Here is a 25,177-nt window from a genome sequence, read left to right on the forward strand (position 1 = left end):
TTTCTCAGGAGAAAAAAAAAGGTTTCAGGTGGTAAATCGGTCGTTAAGAGTGTAAGTGTAGGAAAGAATCTGTCTTTTTGTCTCTTCTACTTCTCCTCTCTGTCTTTATTTGTCTTAATGAAATTTCTTACAGTACAGTGACGGCCCCGAGGCATGGAGGGTACGTTTGAGCCGATATGAAGGGAGAGTGAGCTGGTTGAGCTGAATGGTACTGTAGAGTTAGGGAACTGTGTGTTTACAGCTCAGAGGGAGTTAGAACTCTTGCTGCGTCTAATGAGGACACAGTTACAGTGTAACTCGGTGCAGTGCATTAATGCCACGAGGTCCAGCATAATGCAAAATCTCCTGTATAGGATGATATACCATTACACTTTAATGACTGCCTGAGGGTATATGGGTCACTGCTGCAGCAAGTAGTGATAATATACAGTAGTAGTTGAAAACATTTGAACCCACAAACTGGCAACTTTAACGAATGTCAAGCAGAGAGTAGAACAGGAGACTCAAGAAGAGTGAACAACACCCACATTATGTAAAGTATCTTGGGAACAGGAATTCAATTCAACAAAAAATAATACCAATGTTTCACCCAATTACCATGTATGTCAACATGTGCTTTTCATATTCTATGTATCCTTGAGGTCTAACAACAGTGGTGAATGCATTTCACTTCCCATAATATATTTGCAAACTGGATTCCTAAGCATATAATCTGCATTTTTATACCCATATTTGCTAGATGGATGCAAGGACACTGCAAAACCACTCTGCTGCCACCAGCTGTCTGTGGCATGCATGCATGTACATTCTCAGCACAATGCATGATGGCAAGCAGCTAGTTTGCATGGCTAGCATCATTAGCCTAGCTGTATGTACAGTATGTGTAGCTGCAGTGCTTTTTATCCCCAGCAGCACCATGGTGTGTTAGTGATTGTGTTAGGGACAGGTGTTTTTACAATGAAAATGAATGTGTCCATCCGGGTGTCATGTTTACGTCACTGTTGATCGGGGCCGTCGCCTCTTTGCTTTATTACGCCGGGAGAGCCGACAGTTTCACAGGGAGGTGACACGTGCCTGGACTGGTTACCAAAACAAAGAAGTGAAAACACACACAGAGGGAGTGCGACTCCATTCTCTGCTTAGAACCATAGCCCCACTATCCCTTTATATAGAAAATGCTTATTGGCTGCTGTATTAATGTTGAATAATGTTTTTAATATTGTGGTAAAGCTACTTTAATCTATAAGTATAAGATCTGATTATAGCACTCTTGTATTTAATTTCATTTAAAAGCTGTACAAGGCAGATAAATTGTCATACATACACGTAATGTGAATGGTAAAAATCTCTAAACCTTATAAATACACCAGATAACATAGGGCTCAGATTAGCTCTAAAATCTGCATTTACCAAAATTGTTTGGTTTCCCACTGAAGGGTTCCTCCTCCTCGTGTCTAAAGTGGCAAAAGGATGTATCAATAAAAGCATTCAATGAATAGAGGCAGCACTGAAAAGCAGAAAATGGAAGTGCAGCAGAAGCGTCAGATATTGGGTTGCCATGGAAATGATTTCTTGTTATGTAGTGACACAATTTAGAAATGTACTCGGTTAAGAAATATTATGTAACAAGTCTTTTCTCTTTCTCTCTGTCTTCTCTTTCTACCCTTCTCTCTCTTCCTCCCTGTCAAACACTGTTAGAGCACAGATTATTGTTGATGTAATAAACCTCAGCCAGCCAGTGAATCGAAATGAAAGATGCATGAAAAGCAGTGTGTGTGCATGTGTGTGTGCGAGTTGTCACAATTTTGTTACTGTTTTTGGCATAAAAAGTGATCTTTTCACAACCCATCATCGCCATGGGCACCAACGAGGACTACAACGCTGAGGTCCTGGTGAAGGTTGCAAATTGAGGTTAGGTTTAAGTTTGGGTTTGGCTGTTCACAATTAATATAAGTCAGTGTCTTACCAAGGATCGCTGTACAAATGTTGTGTGCGTTTGTTCCAGTAACCTTGGTGACTCTATCTCAGACCCATCTCCTTTGCACAGGGGCCAAAGCCCGTCCATCCTCCTGCAGGGTAATCGTCCCTTTTCGGGACTCAGTTTGGTTCACTGAATCCTGACTGAGAGAGACACAAAGAGATGAAGGGATGTGGAGATGGTGGAGGAGGAGGAGGAGGAGGAGGAGGAGGAGGAGGAGGTGGTGGTGGTGGTGGTGGAGTGGCTTCTGACAACAAGAGAAGTGAGGATGCTGGTGGAGCTGCATGGGCAGAGGAGGCGGAGTGGGATGATAGGTGAAGTGCAAAGAGAGAGGGAGGAGGAAAGAGGTGGTTGGATGAAGAGAAAAGAAGAGAGGAGGAGAGAGAAAGGCTATGTAGAGCTCAGTCTTCTCGGTTTTCCCTGACTAAGAATAGCAGCTCTTCTGGTAACCCAGTGCTCCAGGACATGACCATCTGAATAAAAGCCTCTATCGCTTGATATAATGTCTGGTGTTTTAGTTGTGTGTGCTGCGCATATCTGTGTGTGAGACGGGGGAAGTATTTTAAAAGGCAGATACTTGGGGAAACTTATCAGAATAATAAGAGAGACAGACGGGAAACAAGAGGGAGACAGAGCGAGCCGGCTAATTGATGGTGATGACAATAGGCTGGTGGAGAGAGGAGGCCCGGACGAGACGTGATGTTTTATTTCTGCGAGCAAATAACTCTGTCGTGTGCTGATCCACCCACCCACCCACCTACCCTCCCCCCTCCTCCGCCTTGTCCTCCTCTGTGTCTGCTTGGTTCATTTAAGGGCTGCGGACCTTTTATACGGAATGAATCTGGGCAAGGAAAGAGTGTGAAAAGAGGATGCACTTGAAAGTAATGTTTCCATATGTCTGTACCATATGCCTGATCAGCTTTGGCTAGCATCTGAAAATGAGCAGCCAAAACATCTTGTGCCGTACAAGCGAGACTGCTGACTCGACTGAAAACAATTCGGTCCCAGGGTCACAAATATGAACAATTTTATTTTTCTCTCTCTTCAGCACTACTTCCTCATTGTGTTTGGCCACGATGGACAGAAACCTCTGGAGCTGCGGACAGATGAGGAGTGTGAGTGTGATGAATGGGTGGAGGCCATCCAGCAGGCCAGGTACACACATCGGATTATTTAAAGGGTATTTCCCATGGGTTTAATATGAACAATGTTTATTATCATAGCCAAATGTGCCCTTTCTCCCTTTTCCTTTTTTTGGAAAGGAAATGTTGCATCACATCCTATTGCGTACCTCAGTTTTACTGTATATAAAGCTGGACGAGGCATCTCCACTTCCTCCCACTGAATAATTAATAAAAACCAAAGTTACCATAAAAATGAGCACTTGGACAAACATCTGTGTGATATAAACTGCTTAAAATTACAGAAACCATCTTTGAATTTATGTGTTATGTAATTTTTCCATGTACCACCACTAACATGGAGGAGGCAGGATTCATGACTTATACTGCAACCAGCCAACAGGGGACGAAATAAGTCCTCCAACCTTAGATACAGTTTATGGACAAAATATTAACACTATCATTAGCATTAATATTAATACCATAGAGTTTCTGCATGTTGTGGGCCATTAAATATAAATTATCTATAATTTGCTCTAAAGCTCAATGTTTTCCAAAGAAAACTCAAACACTCTCATTTGTTTCTTTACTTTCAGTTCATTTCAGTGTTGAAACTTGCTTGATATACTAAGTAAGATGTTACGTTGGGACAATATGCATCTGGAATCCAGTTGCAGCTTGGATGTTTGAAAGCTGTTGTTGCTGGTTAACAACCTTCACTAAGGAAAAAAACAACCTTAGTTTAAAAAAATATCTGAAACAGATAAATTACATTTGAGTATTGATTATATTTCAAAGTGGCTGCTTTACAACCTCAGGTTAATTTCCCCTTAGATTCATGCTAGGTCTTCAGTAATTATTCATGTTCTGAGCTCTAATAACTCCACAGTATATGGTGTTACTTGTGATATGTGGCATTAAACTCAAACCAAGTGTGTCAAGTCTGAATCAACCTTTAGCTGCAGATATAATAGGAAATGATGGAATCCACTTGAACTCATTATCGTCAGGAATATATAGAGACACATGTTGAAAGGGTAAATTATACCAAACTGTTCAGTGTGGTCCTTTAACACTTTCCACAGATTAGATAAGAATACATAAGCATATATTGTAAGCATATATATGATTTATTCAGCAGCATCTATTCGACTTTCTGCACACAGTGGTGGACAGGAATGTTACAAACCAATGTTTTGAAAAGCCTAATACTTTGACATGTGTCTTACCCAACTGTCCATGCTGAGACATTTGTGTACAATTTTATTTTCAGTTATTCTGACATCATCATCGAACGAGAGGTGCTGATGCAGAAATACATCCACCTTGTGCAGATAGTGGAGACGGAGAAGGTGGCTGCCAATCAGCTGCGCACCCAACTGGAGGATCAGGACACAGAGATCGAGAGGCTCAAAGCAGAGGTACACACACACACACACACACACACACACACACACACACACACACACACACACACACACCTTCATGATCACCAGGGTTTATCAAAACTAACTTCTCTACTCATAGTAACCTCAGGCATTTCTAAATCAAGCAAGATTTCCAGAAGGATTAGAGCTTTAAGGAATGTGAAGAAGACTACAGATCCCCCCCCCCCCCCCACATGAAGAGGAAAGGGGAAGGATATTCTCCTGTTATTTTCCAGAGGGGGCTGGAATATTGAATAATGCACCTGCAGTTTTTCTTGCCAGCCGGCCAGTAAAAACTCCAGAGAATGTCAAAGTGAGCCAATGTGAAAATGTCCACGAGCGAGTTTCGGCACGTTGATGATATTTCTAATGTGCCTCAGAGAGAACACTGAAAAAAAAGAAAAGAATACCAATATCTCAGGATGAAAAAGAGGTGCCGTTCACGTAGAAGAAGCTGATGAAGATGTCAACTTGGAAAGACAATGATATTTGGGGGCTTTTGAGGATAAGGGCCGATGCCAGGGTCAGTGTGCTGTGAACGTAAAAACACTGTGATTTCCAAAGCAGAATTTAGACGTCATGTCCCGCCTTCTGCACGTGCATGTCCGAACCCAGTTGTCTGGTTATTATCCAGAGTTCATGTCTGAAAACAGATTCAGTCACTCAGTCAGTCACTCACAGGCCCACACAGCTCTGTGATTACTCTCCTGCAACCATTACGCTTATCGAACGCAACCTCTGTTCTGCTGCTCCGCCACAGTGAATCAGAGATACACGTTCAGAGACAAAACAAAACTCATTTCCACAACACTGTTTATCAGAAGTAATTACAATTCTCTGCGTGACACTAGGTAATTATTGGTTTGTGTTAATTAGATCAATATCTGGAATCCTTCATGAAGTTGCCAATAAGTGAGTTTACAGCACTTTAGATCCTGACATCAGCCTGTTGAATAAAACTGCACATTTATATTTGAGTGATGATTCACTCAGTTGTTTGTTGTTTATCTACTTTCATTATAATTGTGTTTTGATGATGCACGTGTACAATAATAGCATTTGAATTTTAAGCATATAAAATAAGTGAAAATAGTGGGACACAGCTATTTTATCAAAACCCACTTTATATTTATAGTTTTGCATTTATTTGGATCCAGAAGGAGTGGAACGTGGAGCATGGGTTCTCCTTTATATTTTTTTTTTTAAATTTTTTTATCAATGCGGCACTAATACTCCGTACTCTGAACCAAACTGCTTTCAGAATTATAGACCACTAAAATAAAACAACACTCAACATTGTATCTTAAAATGTAATTGCTAATTAGGGGTTTTTCATTGATTGTCTCTGTTGTGGTTCCTCGGCATCATGTGCCACAGAGATAGGCAGAGGGCAATGCACAGTTCGGTGTTTGATTGAAATTTAATTCTGCTCTCCACAACAGCTCTTGGCCCCAGGAGACACCATTTACTTGCTGGAACCAGCTGCTAACATCTCCATAAATCACACCCCCACTGTCATTTCAAATTCTGTATTGAATATGTTTTTGCAGAAATACACTATATTTCTGTCTTTGGGAGGAATGAAGCATGGATTAGCTGGTTGTGCTGCTTTTAGGAGCAACAAGTGTAGCAGATACTTCTCAGTGCTGAACGCTGCCAGCGCGTCTCATTGGCCTGCTCTATAATGAAAATGTTAACGAATGACATTTTACATTAGGAAACATCTGCCTGTGTAATGGTGCTGCTCATGAAAAAAGGATTAGACTTTGTGAGGCCGCTGATCCGTCTCATTAAAACACACTCTCGCTTGTTTGTTTATGTGTGTGTCGCTCTGTGTTTATGAATATTTAAAACAACTAGCCCGTTACTGTCAACACTTGGCAGACTGGTTCCTCTCCGCTGCCACTCAGATGATAGTGCTAGTGAAGGAGAAAATGAAGATGAAAACGTTTGGCTTGTTTCTCCTCATTGTGTGAAAAGCTGGTGTTGTCCACAGGCCTAAGGTTAAAGTAATACAGAGTAGTGCTAAAGCCAGACTTTACCTCTGCTGAGGTTATTTCAGCACAGATGAAAACTCTGCCAAATGAAACCTCTCACCACATTTGTTTGAACCTCATCACAGAGAAGCGGTGCTGTCTATTATCAGGTTCATAATTTGGAATTAGATTGTTTTACCTGCTATTTAATATTATTTGGAGCTTTGGTTTATTCCATGATGCAGCTGTTGCAGGTGGTTTGTTTGCCTTCACGCCAGCGACAACCAGTGGTCGGAGGCAGGATGTCCGTCCAACTGTCCGTCCCATTCCCATGAACGCATTATCTCAAGAATGCCTTGGAGGAATTTCCTCAAATTTGATACTGATATATTCCCTCGGACTTAAAGCTGAACTGATTAGATTTTGGTGGTCAAAGGTCAAAGGTCAAGGTCATGGTGACCTCACAAAGCACATTTTTGCCTCGTGAAGTTGATGTCTCTGGAACGTCAAAGAATGCTTTGCGCAAACATTGAGTTGGAGTCAAGGATCACTTTCGTAGTCAAAGGTCAAGGTCACCATGGCCTCACAAAGAATGTCTATGTTTTAGATAGAAAGTACACTGATAGGCAGAGGCAGTAATTCTTACATACAGCAAGTAAATGTCTCTAAAGGTAAATCTGACTCTGCTCTCTGAGGACACTTCATGGCTGTAAAAATGATTGACATAAGTGACTATTAGTCCCATTAGGAACATCCTCAAATCTTACTCCTCTTCAAAGATTGTAGCTCTGAACAAAACCAAGGAGCGAATGAGACCTTACCACATCCCCCAAGAAAATGAAGACCCGGACATCAAAAAGATCAAAAAGGTAAATTAATCTTTTCTACATCTTCAGATTAAGACGGAATCTAAGTTTCATGTATTTTTGGTTGCTGTAGAACACATTTTGTTTTCACTAGCTTTTGCTGGGCCATGTTTGCTCCATGCATCCTTATCCGTATCTCCTCAGGTGCAAAGCTTCATGCGGGGCTGGCTCTGTCGGAGGAAGTGGAAGATCATCGTTCAGGATTACATCTGCTCTCCTCATGCCGAGAGCATGAGAAAGAGGAACCAGATCGTCTTCAACATGGTGGAGGCAGAGACAGAGTAAGTTACAGTATCAACCACAACAGACAAGTTGTCTCTATTGTTGAGTTTTGCAGTACATAACGTTATCTTAGTTGCTCTGGCTGTGGCTCTAGTACTGTACAGTAGTTTTATGTGAGAAATTCAGGACAGATTTGTCAACTGTGTATGTTGTATGAGACCAGTCGAGACAATTCAGTGAACACGATTGTTTAAGGTTTGTTGTATTTTACATAAAAGATTATAAAAAGTAAATATTCACATTGTCTGTGTGGAACATTATTTCCCATGTGTTTAGGAGTTCTGATTTTCTGCAATGTTGCCAGGAGCTTGTTGAACCTGACTGTTGTAAAATCTGTGAAAGGCTAAAAACACACATTTTCAACTTGATATCCAATTGATACATATGTGGGCTTTTCTCTCTCTCTCTCTGTGTGTGTGTGTGTGTGTGTGTGTGCTGACAGGTACGTCCACCAGCTCTTCATCCTGGTCAACTTTTTCCTCAGACCTCTGAGGATGGCTGCCAGCTCCAAGAAACCTCCCATCAGCCATGATGATGTCAGCAGCATCTTCCTCAACAGGTGTGTTCTGTGTATCTTTGTCAACATGTCATCACCGAGTTTATTATGCTTTAAGAAAACATTAAAACCTCTTTTGCCTCTCAGCGAGACCATCATGTTCCTGCATGAGATTTTCCATCAAGGTCTGAAGGCGAGGATAGCCAACTGGCCAACTCTGGTGCTGGGTAAGCTGTTACTTGACTTCACACAATACACAAACACACAGATACACACTGTTTCCTCTGCATCCACTCAGTGACATCAAGGTCAGGTTTTTAGTGGTCCTCCACATCTAGTTTGTCTCATTCAAATGTCAGCCTTGAGACACACACACGCACACATTTTCCTATCTCAGTCTGCAACACACACATTTATTGTGTTGATGGACAATGACCGCTCAGACCAGAAGGCCTCCCATGAATTTTCCTCCTAAAACAGAAGCACCTTTGACAGATAAGCATCACCTAGGAGACGGACTGCTGAAAGACGTCACAGCAAATTACGTGTGAGCAATTCATAAAGAAACGGGTCCCCTGATTAAACAGGCTGTCCTTATCTGACCCTGCGCCTCGGGCCGATGCTAAAAGCTGATATTGACCATTAGCTTGATTTTGATCCTTTCATTCTTCTGTGGGTGTGGCCTTTGAAAAGCCTCACGATCGAATCATTATGTTCTCTGCAGTGAATTTGAAAACAGCATCAGCTAAATTTGATGCTAATTCATAATGTCACATAATTGTTCATATTAGGTTTAAACCTGCTCAGTTTTGTTTTTCTCCCGCTGCTTCATGTTTGACGTCACAAACGCTCCGAACACTGCGGTGCTCTCTCACCTCACGGTCTCTTACCAAATGTGTGCGTTTATTCAGGTATCATGTTTCCATCACTGCTGATTGGAGCCAGAGTTGATAAAAACCTGTGTCTACTGCAGAGTAATCAGAACATTCCAAATGTAGACAAACCAGTTGTCTACAATTTTGACCAGTAGAAAAGGGGCCTTGAATTACTATTTAGAGTATTTTACTATATATTCTATTTGATCTATATCCATAGAACTCACCAACCATACTTTAGAATTATTTAAGGAAGACTAACCTCTGATAAATTTCAATCACAAAATCGCTAAAACTGTATCAACAGATGATTCCCCAGTTTGGCAGGTAGGTAACTTGCTACAGTTGTTCTGTGGATTCAGTCCGTCTCTGTCTCTTCTCTCTCGTCATGTGACTGACTCCATGATGTGGAGATCAGGGATCTACCATCTGTCTCTGAAGACAGTGCTTCATGGCTCTGGTTGTATGTTTAGGGTCATTGTCATGCTGCAGAATGACTTTGTAGACGCCTCCCTGATGGATAAGAATCTAAAGTGCCTCAGATGTTTACACAGTACCGTGTGTGTCTGTGTGTGTGTGTGTTTGTCTGTGTGTGTCTGTGTGCTTTTGCTTCCAGCCGACCTATTTGACATCTTGCTGCCCATGCTGAACATCTACCAGGAGTTTGTGAGGAACCATCAGTACAGCCTGCAGGTCCTGGCCAACTGTAAGCAGAACAGAGACTTTGACAAGCTGCTGAAACAGTATGAGTCCAACGCTGCCTGTGAGGGAAGGATGCTTGAGACGTTCCTCACATATCCCATGTTCCAGGTAGAACTTGAGTTCCAGCGTACATTGGTTTTCTCAAACAAAACGTATGCAAATGTCTTTTATGCAGTTTGCACATATTGTCATATTGCTCTTCCCACCTGTCAGATTCCCCGTTACATCATCACCCTGCATGAGTTACTGGCACACACACCTCATGAGCACGTGGAGCGAAAGAGTCTTGAATTCGCCAAGTCCAAATTAGAGGAACTGTCCAGGTGTGTATCTGGTTTTCAGAATAATCCTGATCAATCTTTGTGTTGAAATCTAACTAGCGAGTGTGTGTGTTTCCAGAGTGATGCATGACGAGGTGAGCGACACAGAGAACATCAGGAAGAACCTGGCCATAGAGAGGATGATAGTGGAGGGCTGTGACATCCTGCTGGACACCAGCCAGACATTCGTCAGGCAGGGTGAGCCTCCGTCAGATCACAGCTCTGCTCAGCACACAGCAAATCTCTGGAGGTTCACTCTAACGTCCAACTTGTAATCGGCAGCTCAGTATTACATTAGCAGCTGTAATAGTTTTACGAGGGGGGGACGTTTTACTGTCTGTCAGCTTGCCTCTTAAAAATGTGGTTCTACAAATTGGTTTTGCTGTTTAATGAGAACTTTCTGACGAGTTTCACATCAGCTTGGATAATATCAATTAAAAAGATGCATCTATTAAAGTCTGAATGGATTTTGTATCAAATATTAAACAAGGCGTTGCAGATGATTTTGTGTGATGCATTGCATAAACTGTATTTCATTTAAGCAACAAGTGGTTAGAGAGAAAGTCTCATTTAGACACTCATTTAAACTCTTAACTAATAAATAGAGAAATGCACTAGATATTATATCTGCACTGACAAGATATATTCTTATTACTACATTTAGCAAAATTGAGATCAATGCATTTTTTCTCATTATGCATAATTGATCATTATTGTGTGAAACATGTATGTCAAGTTACCTTTCTACTACACAGGGGAGCAGATTGTGATTTTCCTGCTGTGACTGAGTCACAGGAGATGGAGACATCAGCTTTGACAGTGCATCTACTGATCCTGACTGTTTTTTTTAATTCTTTCAAGATGAAACATTACTTTGCCAGTGAATCTGCCGGTTAAGTGAAATGAGCAGATGCTTGTGTGCAGAAGTATTTACATTTTTTTACATTTTTCTGTTTGTGCCACTGCAAACAAGGTTGTAAACCCATCCTCAGCTTAGTGTCAGCTTAATGAAATGTAATGTAATCCTCTGCTCCTCCTGCTCTTCAGGCTCTCTGATCCAGCTGCCATCGGTGGAGCGAGGGAAGTTAAGTAAGGTCCGTTTGGGTTCTCTCTCTCTGAAGAAGGAAGGGGAGAGGCAGTGTTTCCTCTTTACCAAACACTTCCTGGTCTGCACACGAAGCTCCGGGGGAAAACTGCACCTTCTCAAGGTGAGAACCCTTCAGGGCTGTACTTCACATTTAAACTTTTGTCCAAAATGCCAATAAACAGCACATTTTCTCTTTTAAATCTCTTGCAGCAAGGAGGAGTTTTGTCCCTGATTGACTGCACGCTCATAGAGGAACCAGACGCCAGTGATGAGGAGTGTAAGTTTACTGCATCTATAGTATGAAGCAGTGAGTTCACAATGGTTGACACACAAGCAGCTCTTATTGGCTCATGTACGCTCTTCACCACTCACAGAGGTTAATTAGGTGTCAGACAATAAGTGTCCGGAAATTACTTCCATTTAAATATCAGATGATCACCCCTTTAAATGTCAGGTTTTGATCTTTTAACATCACAGATCCATTAATTTTTTCTCCGAGGATACATTTTGCAAATAGGGAGATTGATGAAACACCTACACACACACAAACACAAGACAATCACATGCATATGCACACATGCCTTCAACACACACCCTTACACTTAAGCCTCGGGTGCAGAGAATGGAGAGAGCGGGTCTGCTTAATTAACCCTCAGTGTGTGTGTGTGTGTGTTAGTTACTGTTCTCATCATGCACAGTGAAATTCTCTTTCCTCCTCTATCAAACAGCTAAAGCGAGTGGTCAGGTGTTTGGTCAGCTGGACTTTAAGCTCATAGTCGAGCCATCAGATTCTGCTTCGTTCACCGTGGTGTTACTGGCGCCCTCGCGTCAGGAGAAGGCGGCGTGGACCAGCGATATAAGCCAGGTAACACGACGGGAGTCACACCAACACACACCCAGACAAACACAGACTAACAAGAACCTGCAAATAGTGAAAGCATGTCTCCTCTGGGCATTGAGGAGGCTTAGTGATAAGTAAACACAGACATGGGTGCAGCTCTCCAGGGGCGGGTTCAGCTCACCGCCTCAGTTCTTCACAAACAGAGTGGCACCATACAAGCATGTCACACTGGAATCATTCTCATCAAACAAAAAGTACAAATACAGAATATAGCTCTAGTGTTAGGCTGCTTTTCCTCAGCTATACGGATACATTTAAATCCCTGTCATTCTTATTTAGGAAATGCATTTCGATTACGACATTAAATCATTGACCTTTGTGTCATTTTTCAACTAAGAAATATCACAGATCTCATGTCTGTGAATGTGACGTCTATAAATGCTGCCGCTTGACTTTATAGAAAAATAACAGGATTGCAAATAACCAGACCCTCAGGCCGAAGATACAGATCAAACACATTCAAGACTAAGAGAGCTAAGCTTTGTGTCGATACATCCATCATTCATTAATTGTAATGAGTAAAATTAATTTTAACACCATTTATTATATATGTATTACTTTTACAGTTATAAGCTGCTCTGCCGCTGTTGGTTGCTCTCTGGATGTGGCTGCGATATATGTGCACGACACACACAATGAATAATGTAATTTCAATTTCAATGTCAATTCGAATTTCTATTTGCCAGATCCAGTAGAATGACACATCACACACACTATTCATTCTTCATATTATGCTTCCCATGAGGTTTAGGATTCATCTCCATCCATATACAACCAGTAGGTCTGTCAGATCTTCTCTCCAGGGCCTATACTGGCTGTTCTGAGCTCCATACTGAAAACAAAGGGTGAGCATTTCTTCAAAGTCATGGCTCCAGCACTATGAACCTTTCCTCCACTAAGCACAAATCTGCAGCAACTGAAAACCCTCTGATCAAGTTGGTCTGAGATTTCTGTTGCTTGTTCTTTGGTGTGTTTTCTCGGGGGTCCTCGATTTCTTCCAACAATCTGCTGCTTTAAAAAGCTGCTCTCTCTTCATTATTTATCCTCCTTTTCTTTCTGTGTTTGCAGTGTATCGATAACATCCGCTGCAATGGCCTGATGACCAGTGTGTTTGAGGAGAACTCCAAAGTCACTGTGCCTCATATGATCAAGTAAGTATAAGAAAAAATTAAACAAAAAAAAAAATAAATCCCCCAAAATGTATCCACACACTGGGGAAATTCAGTTGTTACAGCAGCATGCAGGTCAGAATGAGCTAGAAAACAGAAATATAAAATTTGAACAAAAAAAGCAGAGTTGTACATAATAAACAACTTTCACTGTTTGTATAGAAATGTTAGTGGCACAGGATGATTGCACCAGCAAGTAAAAAACTAATTGTACATAAGTATAAGGGGATATTGTGATGTGCAGAGAACATTAATGTGCAAAATTATATTTTTCCCTAAGAAATAGCACAAGTGATATAAGTAGAGTAACATTAGAAACGTATAAGTGTTTTATTTTTCATTCCGGATGATGTTGTAGAGTATGATTGTGTGTGTTTGAAGAGGAACGCCCATCTCTTCATGCCGGTTTTGCTAAATTTAATGTAGCCTATCTACCCGGGTGAAAATGTTACAGTTGTTGTTGTTGTACAGTAAATTTAAACGCTGTATGTGCAGTATTGTTTTCTATTTATTTATGCTGAATTATGCTTGATAGTATCTGTTGGTTTTATTTTCAGCCTCCTTTGAAATATGTGGGTTTTGTATTATTTCTGTATTTGACTTGGCTATTTTTTTAAGCCCTGCTTTGTTCAACAGTCACCCATGCTCGGTTATGTGTGTGTGTGTGTATGTGTGACCGTGTGTATCCATCAGATCCGATGTGCGTCTCCATAAAGATGATGTTGACATTTGCTTCAGCAAGACGCTCAACTCCTGCAAGGTCCCCCAGATCCGTTACGCCAGCGTGGACCGGCTGCTGGAGAGGCTGACCGACCTGCGCTTCCTCTCCATAGACTTCCTCAACACCTTCCTGCACACATACAGGATCTTCACCACGGCAACGGTCGTCATGGACAAGCTGGCTGACATCTACAAAAAGCCCTTTTCCTCCATACCTATCAGGTCATTCACTGCATTTACACACAAACACACAGAAGGGCAGAAACATTGCAGACAGAAACCACAGAGCTTATTGTCACAGGTTTTTTCTGGATTCTTTTTATGAGCATGTGCACATTCATCAATGCCTAATTAGTATGAGTGTGTATTTGTGTTGGTTACACACAAAATGTGTTTTAGCATTATGTAAGTGTTCTGAGATCGGTTTCTTAGCTTCCCTGAGGCGGTCAGATGTGCATCTGTGTTTTGGACTCAGGAAGCAGCTCCCAGCTCTGTCCACAAGGTTAAATACATACCGGCTGAAATACACACCGGCCTGTGTGTGTGGACGCCAGCAGAACAGATGCTTCAACAAAGTTTTTGGCACAGTCATAGGGAATATATTGTGTGTCGCATGAGGAGTTTCTCTCAGGTTTGAATGCAGCGTCTAACTCACCATGACCTGTGGATCCAAGATGGAAGGATCCAGGGACCAGACGGTGCAAGAAGTGTCGGCAAACTCCCCTTTCTTAAACTTTTACCTGAATAAGATTTGCATAATTACCTTCCCACATCCCCTTATTCATTTCACACCTAAAAAAGGCGATTTGACTCCTTTCCAATTGCCAGGAGAGAATTCGCTTTTTGGTTGCTTCCCCTGGTGCATCATGTTTGTCGTCACGAATGCAACAAAAACTGAGAGGCTCTCTGTCACCTCGCTGTCTTGCCAAATTAGTGTGTTCAGAGCCAGAGGTGATAAAAACCTGCATCTACTGCCTTAGAGAGTGAAAGCTGCTGTGATGACGAACACAGATGCAAATATGCAAAGGTTTAAAAAAAAAAAAGTGCTGCGCTGTTTTTGCACTAGATTTCTCTCCCACGTGGTCAATATATGTCGATATTTGTTCTCTGACTAACACGCTGCTTCTCCTTAAACACACCTCTCCTCTTCCAAGAAACTCTTTTATCATCTCTCCATCATCGTCCGTTCAAACCGTTTTCCATTCCCGGCGTATATCTCCTTCTGTCTTTTTCCACATCTCGATCCAATCATCACGTTCATCACATTCATCCGTTTAATCCTTTTACTCTGTGTCATCCATCTCTTCGTGTCCTCTCCAACTACAGGGCGCAGTGCCACTCATTTGACCGTCTGTCCATCTCATCCATCTGTCCTGACTACAGTCTGAAGATCAAGAAGATAGCCATGGATCAGTCCAAGTAACCAACTCCTCTCTCTCTGTCCTCCTTCTTATGCTACATCCACACTTCGATGTTTTCATTTGAAAACACATCAACTCTGCTACAGATACGTTCGGAGTCCACACTACTCTGTAGTTTTAGAGCCGCTAAAACAGATAAGTTTGGAAGCGTCGCTTGCCTCCGTTTTTTGTTTGAAGGATGCATTTTAGTCTGGACGGGCAGAAACGTTGAAACGTTCAGTCCGTCTCCTATCAAGTGACCCTCTTCCACATGGATAATGAATCATAACTGACCCTGTTGTCTTTGCTAATAGCTCATGTGCAGTAAAATTCTGCATTATGCACAGGAGACAAGTTCCTATTGTATCACTTCCTGCGTACACCGGCACACACATGTCCACTGTACGTGAGAGGTCACGTGATATGCAGACATGGACAGAGGTTTTTTTTTTAGAAATGAAAACGTAGCAGTATGGATGTAGCCTTACTGTCTCTTTCCTTCTCTTCCTGCCTGCTCTTTCTTTCCTCTGGTCTTGGTCTGATACTGATGCATGATTTTTCCCTCCTTACTTTGACTTTTAATCCATCTTTCACTCACAGGGCTTGTAATTACAGCAGTTTGAACCTTGTTAAGTTGATGATACATGAATGGGAGATGGGAAAACCTTTAGTTGTCTTCAACCTGCAGCTGGTCTGTAGCATGTTTTCTCACCGGAGCATCGCTTCCTCGAGGCTGGTTTTCCCCCTCGTATTCATATTGATACTTTCTGTCATTCCTCCTCTGCTTTCGTATCCTTCTATTCACTTTACTCTGGTGCTTGCTTCCACTGCTTGCTATAAAGTTTCCAAAGCATTCCTCTTCTCTGCCTTCATGTATTTTTCTTTCATCTATCCACCTCTCTTCCTCCCTTTCTCTTTCAGACTGGGATGCAATTTGTTTTTCTATCTCCTGCTGAATAACGGGCTTATGTGAATAAACGATGGCTGTGTTGATCGATGCATGATTACTCTTCCCTTGATGTAGCTCTGCACATTTGACTCTGAGCAGTGACACTGTTCACTTCTCGTCTTTATGAATTCTGAATACACTCTATTTCATGTTAATTTGACCCTAAACCAGACATTGCTCTCTACTGCATGGGAATTATTTTAAAAGCATCAATTTGCATTATAAGCCTTTTAGAGTTTAGGATATAGAAATTAGCAAGGTCTTTTAGGGTTGTTGCTGCAGAATTTCCTTTTCATCCTTTTCTCAAATTCCCTGATCTCTCTCTTTATTGCTTTTTTAACATCCTCTTTTTTACTAACCTGCCCCCCCTTCAGGTCCTTGGAGCTGTTCTTTGCCACCAATCAGAATAACAGAAGTGGTGAGCACACAAACGACAAATCTCCTCGTCTCTGCCGCAAGTTCTCCTCTCCTCCTCCTCTGTCTATCCCATCCCGCACCTCCTCCCCAGTCCGAACACGAAAGCTCTCCCTCCACTCCCCCATTACAGCCAGGGTGGGAGGCCTCGACCTCACCAGTCCTCTACCAAACTCCATCCACAACACTTCCCAGTCTGCTGCTAGTAGCCCTACGTCTGCCCACACCCCGCAAACCCCGACGCCTCTGACCCCGACCCCGACCACCTCCTCTCCTCCTCCACCTCCCTCCTCCACCTCTCCTCCACCAAACAACTCCAAGCCACCGCAAGACCAAGTTCCGCCCACTCCTACATCTCCGGAACAGAGTCCCGTCCCGACCGCAGACGGAGAGGAGGTGCCCCGGGTCGACCCTTTCTGTGGGAAACTGCGGAGGAGCATCCGCAGAGGTAGGTTACACCATCTCTCTGGTATGATCAGACATTATTTTTTTTATACCTCTTACCACACCACTGCACCACCGGCACAAATTCATCCACCGTATATTTCCAGTCTGACTAAATAGTACACTGGATATTCTAGCAGTGATAGGTATCTACAAATACCCATATCTATGAAAGCAGCAGAAATAATGAGCTGTTTCTAATTATCTCTACATGGTCACCTGAAATAAAGATGAATTAAAGTATCATATTTTGCAGAGGTGTAACACACATTTAGAGAATCGTGAAGCATGGGCAAATTATTAATCTCTCCCACTGTGCTCCTGTACCCTGCTCAGCTTCTTGCCATGCACAGCTTGACAGTGAATGCAGTTTGCTCTGTAGGTGTATAAAATATATACAATTTCTATGACTGAACTTCCACATATAGAGCCTGATTGGACATACTGCAATAGACATAAAGAGCTGGGGGTCACTCATCAAACGACCCAGTGTGAAGTGTTTCCCGTTCGGGCAGAACAGACGCCTGGTGGGGCATCATTATCTCTGTGCATTTGTGTGCTTGTGTCAGCTGAGTCGACTTCCCACCATGCACACTCAGATCCTCTAATAGTGGTGTCAAACAGCCTCACAGACTGGGGGGGAGACTGTCAGGGCATCTGGAGCAGTACAGCATGGATAAACTGCAGTTAGACCCTCATTAGCATGTGCACACGCTTGCAGCATGTGTGTTTGTGTGTGTGTGTGTGCTCATGTATGACAGCTGCTAACGTTCACTAGGAGACCATGTAGCACCCGTACCTCCTCTTCACATTCTCAGTTTCTTGTAATCAGAGTCTTTGCAGTAGTTTATTAACTATATGCACATAAACATATCTTCACGTCTTCCTGTTTTTCTGCTGATCTCACTTTTGTCATCGCCAAACTCTTTAGAGAATTGTCGCTGGGATTTTCAGAGGACATGTTTCAATCATCAGGTGAAAGGACTCAGAGTTTGGAATACTGAGTCTGAGTTTCTGAACTTTGGATGAATTTTCTTCTTTAATGAAAATTTTATTTCTACCCAACATGTTACAAGCATTTACTCCCACCCTTAGAGAAATTGCTGCACATAGACGCACTGTATAAATGTGTGTGTGTGTGAATGGCGCTTTGAGTGTTCATCAAGACTAAAGTGCTATGTAAATACAGACCATTTACATTTTTAGTAGGACTCCAGGTAATCATGTACCATCTGCTGTTTACTGTGCTTGGAGCCAGATATAAAAATGCATGGGTGACAAATTCAAGGAAAACCCTGAATAAATAAGCACAGAAAAGTAGTGAATGCTTTCATTTAGGGGTCAATGAATGGTTCAACGAATGTGATAATGATGTGAATCATACTGTCGGCCAGCACCTTTAAAGTCACCAAACCTCAACCTAGTTGTGCCTAATTAATATGCCATCAAAACGCCAGGTGAAGGAATGGATTGATTTAAAATAGTGATCATCTCTCCAGTCGAGTTCCAGAAGCTTTAAGATTGAGGTGAAGCAGCGCTGACATTCTTGTTGATGTTTGTGTTGGCTCGAGCTTTATGTAGAAGTTTCCTTTAATTTGTCACATACTCTTATGATCAACCATGAAGGCCCTCTTGTATTATTGGATCTTATTTGGTCTCTGTATTTTAAGGTTATGTTTTTTGCCCCTGCCTGTTGATTTGTTTGTTTGTCAGCAGGATTACACAAAAAATACTTCACAGATTTTCATGAACACACACACACACACACACACACATACACATACAATTTTATGTTATCCATAAGTTACAATAATTGATCTCTACGTAGCTGTATAACCAGAAATCATCATCATCGTCATTATCATTGTCCCTCTCCTCTTCCTCTGCCTAGCTGTGCTGGAGTCAGCCTCACTGGAGAAAATCATCCCAGAGTCTCCTCAGAGCAGCGAAGCAGGAGACCTGTCTCCATGTCGTTCTCCTTCAACACCTCGACACCTCCGCTACAGACAGCCGGGGGGTAAGACTGTTTCATTTCGCAAGCAAAGTTGATAGGAGAATAATGATTAAATGAAAGTGATAAAATACGACAACAGAACTGGTATATTTGGGCTTCTCTGAAGGCCGAAGGGTTCCTCACTGCATTAAAGTCTGCAGACACTTTATGATTTCAGTGGTAACTGTTTTAATCACAATAAGGATTCCTGTGTTGTTGTTGGAAACATTGCCAATAAGTAGAAGTGTATTAATCATCTGCAACTTGATAAGAATAACAAGGATTATGATTGGGAGTTCCATAAATTGTGAATAGGTCATTCAAATGTTTCACAGTGTTCCACAAAACCTGTAATTTACAAAGTAGATGATTACTCTACTTTTTTATAGTTCGTTTATATGAATACTAACCTGGCTGGCCATTTTGCCAACTGTGGTTGCTATGATAAAATCATTTTGCTTAATATAATTGGCAACTTGGCATTGAGGTTAAACAATACACAAATATTAATTTGTGGCCATTGTATTTGAGTTTCAATATGTCAGACTGAAAGGTCATTTATATTCTCTCACTCCTAAATAATAATAATGATAATAATAACAACAGTGGTAAAAGATTATAAGAGTGTTGTTGGTCTTGATAATAAATAAGTGCTGGTGTCTCTGTAGTCCAGTCAGGGGAGAACTCACGCTGCTCAGTCTCTCCTGCCTCTGCCTTCGCCATCGCTACAGCCGCAGCAGGACATGGCACACCACCAGGTGTACACACACACACACACACACACACACACACACACACACACACACACACACACACACACACACACACACACACACACACACACACAATTAAAGCTGAACATATGTGGAGTATATGAATTATAAATTGATGCAATATTAAGTAGTTCATTGAAGTAACAATATAAACCGACTTTGACAAAACAATATGTGGATTATCTCAATCTGGGTAAGTGACCCTTTAGAACAGTGAGTACGTAATTTCTAAACAACCTGAAACCCTAAAAAAAACAAATAACACTTTATTATTTGCAATATTAAAAATAGCATTAACTAAAATAAATACAATGACATCCTGTTACCACACAGGCCAGTATTATGAACACCAATTACACAGCTTTACTTTTGTTTTGTTAAAAAAGATAAATGATAAATGACCTCGAACTCTCTAAAATATTAAATTCAAAATGAAGGAAAATGTATTTTTTATGTTGTTATCATTATTATTATTATGCATAGTTGTGGTAGTAATAGAAGTAGTGGTATAGTAGAGGGAGTGGAGCTATTTTCAGAATACATTCTTTTAAAAGTTGAGTATATTTTGTAAAAACTACTACTTCTGTAATATTTTAAATACTTTTAATAAACCATGTCTCCATTGTGCTGCTGTTATTTGTATTGATATATTTTCATGGGTCTTTCTTTTGGTGGTAAATGCAGCAAATCAGTGATTATAAGTGAAGGTTTTATAACATCTCTCTGGCTCTAAATTTCCTCTTCTTTCCCAGTGTTCACTAACTCTGAGCGAACTTGTGATAAAGAGTTCATCATCCGCCGAGCTGCGACCAACAGAGTTCTCAACGTGCTGCGCCACTGGGTTTCCAAACACTCACAGGTCTGTGTGTGTGTGTGTGTGTGTGTGTGTGTGTGTGTTTCTGGGCTGATCTGTGAGTCTGTGGTCTCATTAAAGTGGGTGTCTGATGCATTCTCTCTGCTCCAGTGCTCTCACTTGAGCATGTAAACAGCCCCGCTCACACAAACACGCACCGCGTATTGTTAACGTGTCAACTGGACGACCAAAGTGCGCCTCGGCCCACCTACCCACTCTTCTGCTAAACAGCCAGTGTTGCCTCTAATGAATAGAGTATCAAGGTAATTGCCTGACTCCCAGCAAAGAGGTCCTTCCAGTCTAACTGCATCGATCTATTTTATGTATTTTTCTCCAATAATACAAAACGCTGGGATGACAGGCCGGCTTTAGTGAGCTTATTAACACACAGGCAGGCACGGACGCACACATTTACACTCACTAACATTTTGTTTTGGAGGAGAGTGAACCCAGAGCTTGTTAAAACTGACCTTTGAACAGGAGTTAAACTGAGGAGGGGGGGAAGGAAAGGGTGAAAGAGGAGGAAAAGACAAGGAGGAATGAGGAGGCTGAGGAAGAGGAGTGGAGGAGGTGTGAGGGATTATGTAGCCGTGACTGTGAAGGATTACACAGCAGGGATTGATTAGACAAGGGAGACAAGAGAGAGTCCCCAATGGAGAGAGAGGGGAAAAGAATGGACTCACCTGTAATTTAGCACTGTTGTGATTGTATTGTTTGAGTTGGTCTTGCATCTGTTAGAGGTGATGTCCCACTTTCCTAATTGGTTTCCCGCTGGTTGAGTCTCCTGTTACCTACATAATTACTTAATTCCAACTATTTACTAACACAGAGACAGTTTTTGCCTTGTGGTTCATTTTAATGACTACACAACAGAACTCCTGATGGGAAACATTATCCACCCACTTCTCTTTGTTACGGTGTCAGTGCACAGCATCAGCTGAACTAAGTTGTGACCAAAACTTCATGCAAGTTGGTGAAGCTTTATGTTGTGTCTGTCTGTGTGTCTGTCTGCCTGCCTATCCATCCATCTTTCCATCCATCCATCTATCTGTGCCATTAGTTATGAAAGTAACATCTGTATTCATTTTCTAAAATGAACAATCTGAGTTTTTGATTCAGCAAGTGAGAAAAATGAGATGAAATGGGCCTTCACCTGTTTGTTTAAGGTCTGGTGTCAGAGTCTAAATCAGATTTAGGTTTTAGTGAATGTTGGTGTGCTAGTTCTGCCATGTTGAGATGATGTTGGGGATCCCACTGAGTATATGTTTATGAGAGTTCTTTTAAATATAGAAGTTCTTGTGTGTGTATAGGACTTTGAGATGAATGGGGAGCTGAAGATGTCGGTGATCTGCCTCCTGGAGGAGGTGCTCAGAGATCCAGACCTTCTGCCGCAGGAGAGGAAAGCCACTGCCAACATACTAAGGTGCGGCACACACACACATACACAAACAAATATACGAGTGTGTATATTGTTTTTCTTTTATTGTTTAAATTTCATACTTCTATTCTGCTCTATTCTACTCGTAGTGCCCTTTCTCAAGATGAGCAGGATGATGCCCAGCTGAGGATAGAGGACATATTACAGATGGTGAGAAAACTGCAGAACATAAAATCTTCTAGTAACTTTAGTAAGTCATTGAATCTTCTTATGACTTTATGAAGAGCTGGTTAATATTCACTTTGATTTATAGTATATAAAGAGAACTTCTTACCTTTTGCTGCATCACATAAACCTCATGTTACTGCAGAGTCACTGTCTGATACAGCATTTTATCTGAATATTTATGTGTCTCTTGATGGGATTACTTGGTTTTATGAAACTACATCCTCCCTAATGTATTTACACTTTAATACACACTTCCTCTCATAGTGTTGTGGCTCAAACAGAAATGAAAAGCATCTGTCAGTGCACTCGATCCTCTCCTCCAGACAGACGGGGTAAATACAGCGTCTCCAGACTGTGACCGTCTCCAGGGAACTGTCAGATGTCATTAAACATATTCATCGTAGTCAGTCTCTTTATTAGATATTTATATCTCCTTGTTATTTATGTTGGTGTTGTGGTGTGAATATTTGTTTATGACTGCTTTTCTCTGTATGTGTTTGTGCGTGCGTGCATGCATGCGTGCGTGTGTGTGTGTGTGTGTGCTTGTGCTTGTGTGTGCATGTGTCTGGTTTAGGCGGACTGTCCAAAGGCCGAGTGTTTTGAGTCCCTCTCGGCGATGGAGCTGGCTGAACAGATCACTCTGCTGGATCACATTGTCTTCAGGAGCATCCCCTATGAGTCAGTTTCTCCCATGATGCTCTCACACTGTGATCTGCACCAAAACAAAAATAAATCAATTTTATGGAAACTTCTTCTTCTTATGAGATCAGTTAATCACCTTAGTCTCCCCGGGGCAGCGTCACAGTGCTTTTAGAAGAGCAACAAAGAAAACTTTTGAATAAACAACTTTTACAAGTTTAATTTTCAATTGAAAATAACAAGATTTTTTCTAAATATTGGCTTTACTATTTTTCTACTATTATAAGATACAGACATCGCTATGATGTTGGTTTCTCCCTTCAATCAACTTTGTAAAACATCTGTAACACCTGCAATTGAATGTTAATTTCCCTCCCACACATGTTGTTGTAAGCTATTTCATACATTGCCAATATTAAAAGGATAAAATCCTTATTGTATCTCAATTCTATATTGCTCTCTCTCAAAGGACAGTTTATCCAGCTCAGTTTGTGATTTATAAAACTAGTTAAAAGAGTAAGAAAATATAGCTTTTTAATAATTAAAACTACAAGCAAATCGCTTTTGAAAAGATAAAGATAACAAGTTACAGGCTGCAGAGCAATCACCATTTTCAGCAGCCTTAATTATACTATTTCAAGAAATCTTGGTTTTAAAAATTTGTGATAAAAGCTTTAATTTTATAGGTTACTGTGAGATTTCTGTGCTACATGTTAAAGAGTGTGATCTCATTCAGTCTCAGTATGTGTGTCTGTCTCCTGTCTCTTGTTAAGAGAGTTCCTCGGTCAGGGCTGGATGAAGGTTGATAAGACAGAGAGGACGCCTTACATCATGAAAACCAGCCAACACTTCAATGACGTGAGCTTTGTACCGTTTTGTTCCTGACACTGTCAGTATCCAGCTCATAACCCTTCTGCATAATCTCCTCTTTTCCTTCTTGAAGATGAGCAACCTGGTGGCGTCACAGATTATGACCCACACTGACGTGGGCTCCAGGGCCAGCTCCATAGAGAAGTGGGTCGCTGTGGCCGACATCTGCCGCTGTCTCAACAACTACAACGGAGTTTTGGAGATCACTTCGGCGCTTAACCGCAGCGCTATCTACCGTTTGAAGAAGACGTGGGCCAAAATCAGCAAACAGGTGGAGAAATACCCCCATCCTCTCTGAAATCCACATAGAAAAAGCAGAAGTTATTAGTGAAGTTTCCTCAGCAGAGAGGATCCTTTGTCTCTGTAAAATGTACAAATGTCTGCTTCTTGTTTGATTCTCATGAACACTAAATCAGTTAAGGCCGTAATCATCCAATCACCAGACAGCCATTCTCCCTCTTTAGAACTGAGCCAAATTCAATTTTTATCATTTTACTATTATCATCTTTTATTGAGAGTAAATGGATATGAAGTTATTGCAGCCATTGCAGCTCATTTTTTCCTGAGTTATTCACACCAGTATTTAAAATGATATTAAATTCGTATTTGTGATCTTTCTCAGACTAAAGCCCTGATGGACAAACTGCAGAAGACCGTGTCATCAGAGGGGAGATTTAAAAATCTGAGGGAAACCCTGAAAAAGTCAGATTTTGCTCTTGATTTCAATTATTTCATCATAAATATCACAAATAAAGAAATAAATGAAAACGAATTAGTGTTTTTATTTTGTTTATGTCTTCCTGCAGTTGCAACCCTCCATGTGTACCATATCTGGGAATGTATCTAACGGACCTCGCCTTTATTGAGGAGGGAACGCCAAATTTCACTGAGGAAGGCCTTGTTAACTTCTCCAAAATGAGAATGGTAGGAACAAACATCCATTAAGGAAATTTAATTCATGTGCACAATCATGCTGGACTAATTTTCCATATTGTCTTTAGATATCCCACATCATCAGAGAGATCCGACAGTTCCAGCAGACGCCGTACAGAATAGAGCTTCAAGCCAAGGTACTCATCTGTGGAGACGTTGGATTCCTGTCCTGCTTTTTTTAACAGAAGCAGCACTTAACGATCACTGAATGTTTTGTACGTTTAGAGAATAATTAATAATACATGTCTTTGGTTTAAATACCTGTTAGCACATGCTTTATAATGTAAACAGGCTAAAACATTTTTTAACTGAGGTAAAACTAAAGAATTTATGCTGACCTTCAAATTTGTAGGACTTTATTGATTAATTTATGAATTCCACAA

General features: G+C 41.3%; 1 protein-coding gene across 4 annotated transcripts in view; it reads left to right on the forward strand.

Annotated features, from left to right (window-relative positions):
- Positions 1 to 25,177, forward strand: part of rasgrf2b (Ras protein-specific guanine nucleotide-releasing factor 2b) — a 36,669-nt gene that overhangs the window by 9,152 nt on the left and 2,340 nt on the right. The window contains exons 2-28 of one of the 4 annotated variants that reach the window (XM_020098989.2): positions 3,027 to 3,133; positions 4,373 to 4,520; positions 7,282 to 7,371; positions 7,513 to 7,649; positions 8,093 to 8,209; positions 8,294 to 8,373; positions 9,638 to 9,831; positions 9,937 to 10,046; positions 10,123 to 10,241; positions 11,091 to 11,251; positions 11,341 to 11,407; positions 11,859 to 11,995; positions 13,100 to 13,182; positions 13,939 to 14,142; positions 15,247 to 15,339; positions 16,644 to 17,131; positions 19,019 to 19,144; positions 19,789 to 19,878; positions 20,646 to 20,752; positions 22,057 to 22,169; positions 22,274 to 22,334; positions 22,927 to 23,030; positions 23,765 to 23,849; positions 23,935 to 24,132; positions 24,484 to 24,563; positions 24,668 to 24,785; positions 24,863 to 24,931. In XM_020098989.2, the coding sequence (XP_019954548.1) occupies positions 3,027 to 3,133; positions 4,373 to 4,520; positions 7,282 to 7,371; positions 7,513 to 7,649; positions 8,093 to 8,209; positions 8,294 to 8,373; positions 9,638 to 9,831; positions 9,937 to 10,046; positions 10,123 to 10,241; positions 11,091 to 11,251; positions 11,341 to 11,407; positions 11,859 to 11,995; positions 13,100 to 13,182; positions 13,939 to 14,142; positions 15,247 to 15,339; positions 16,644 to 17,131; positions 19,019 to 19,144; positions 19,789 to 19,878; positions 20,646 to 20,752; positions 22,057 to 22,169; positions 22,274 to 22,334; positions 22,927 to 23,030; positions 23,765 to 23,849; positions 23,935 to 24,132; positions 24,484 to 24,563; positions 24,668 to 24,785; positions 24,863 to 24,931 (3,486 nt within the window). Of the gene's footprint in view, positions 1 to 3,026; positions 3,134 to 4,372; positions 4,521 to 7,281; positions 7,372 to 7,512; positions 7,650 to 8,092; positions 8,210 to 8,293; positions 8,374 to 9,637; positions 9,832 to 9,936; positions 10,047 to 10,122; positions 10,242 to 11,090; positions 11,252 to 11,340; positions 11,408 to 11,858; positions 11,996 to 13,099; positions 13,183 to 13,893; positions 14,143 to 15,246; positions 15,340 to 16,643; positions 17,132 to 19,018; positions 19,145 to 19,788; positions 19,879 to 20,645; positions 20,753 to 22,056; positions 22,170 to 22,273; positions 22,335 to 22,926; positions 23,031 to 23,764; positions 23,850 to 23,934; positions 24,133 to 24,483; positions 24,564 to 24,667; positions 24,786 to 24,862; positions 24,932 to 25,177 lie in introns of all 4 variants that reach the window. The other 3 variants (XM_020098988.2, XM_020098990.2, XM_020098992.2) reach the window with 3 other exon arrangements.

Source organism: Paralichthys olivaceus, chromosome 4, assembly GCF_024713975.1.
Source record: "Paralichthys olivaceus isolate ysfri-2021 chromosome 4, ASM2471397v2, whole genome shotgun sequence".
Taxonomy (NCBI): domain Eukaryota; kingdom Metazoa; phylum Chordata; class Actinopteri; order Pleuronectiformes; family Paralichthyidae; genus Paralichthys; species Paralichthys olivaceus.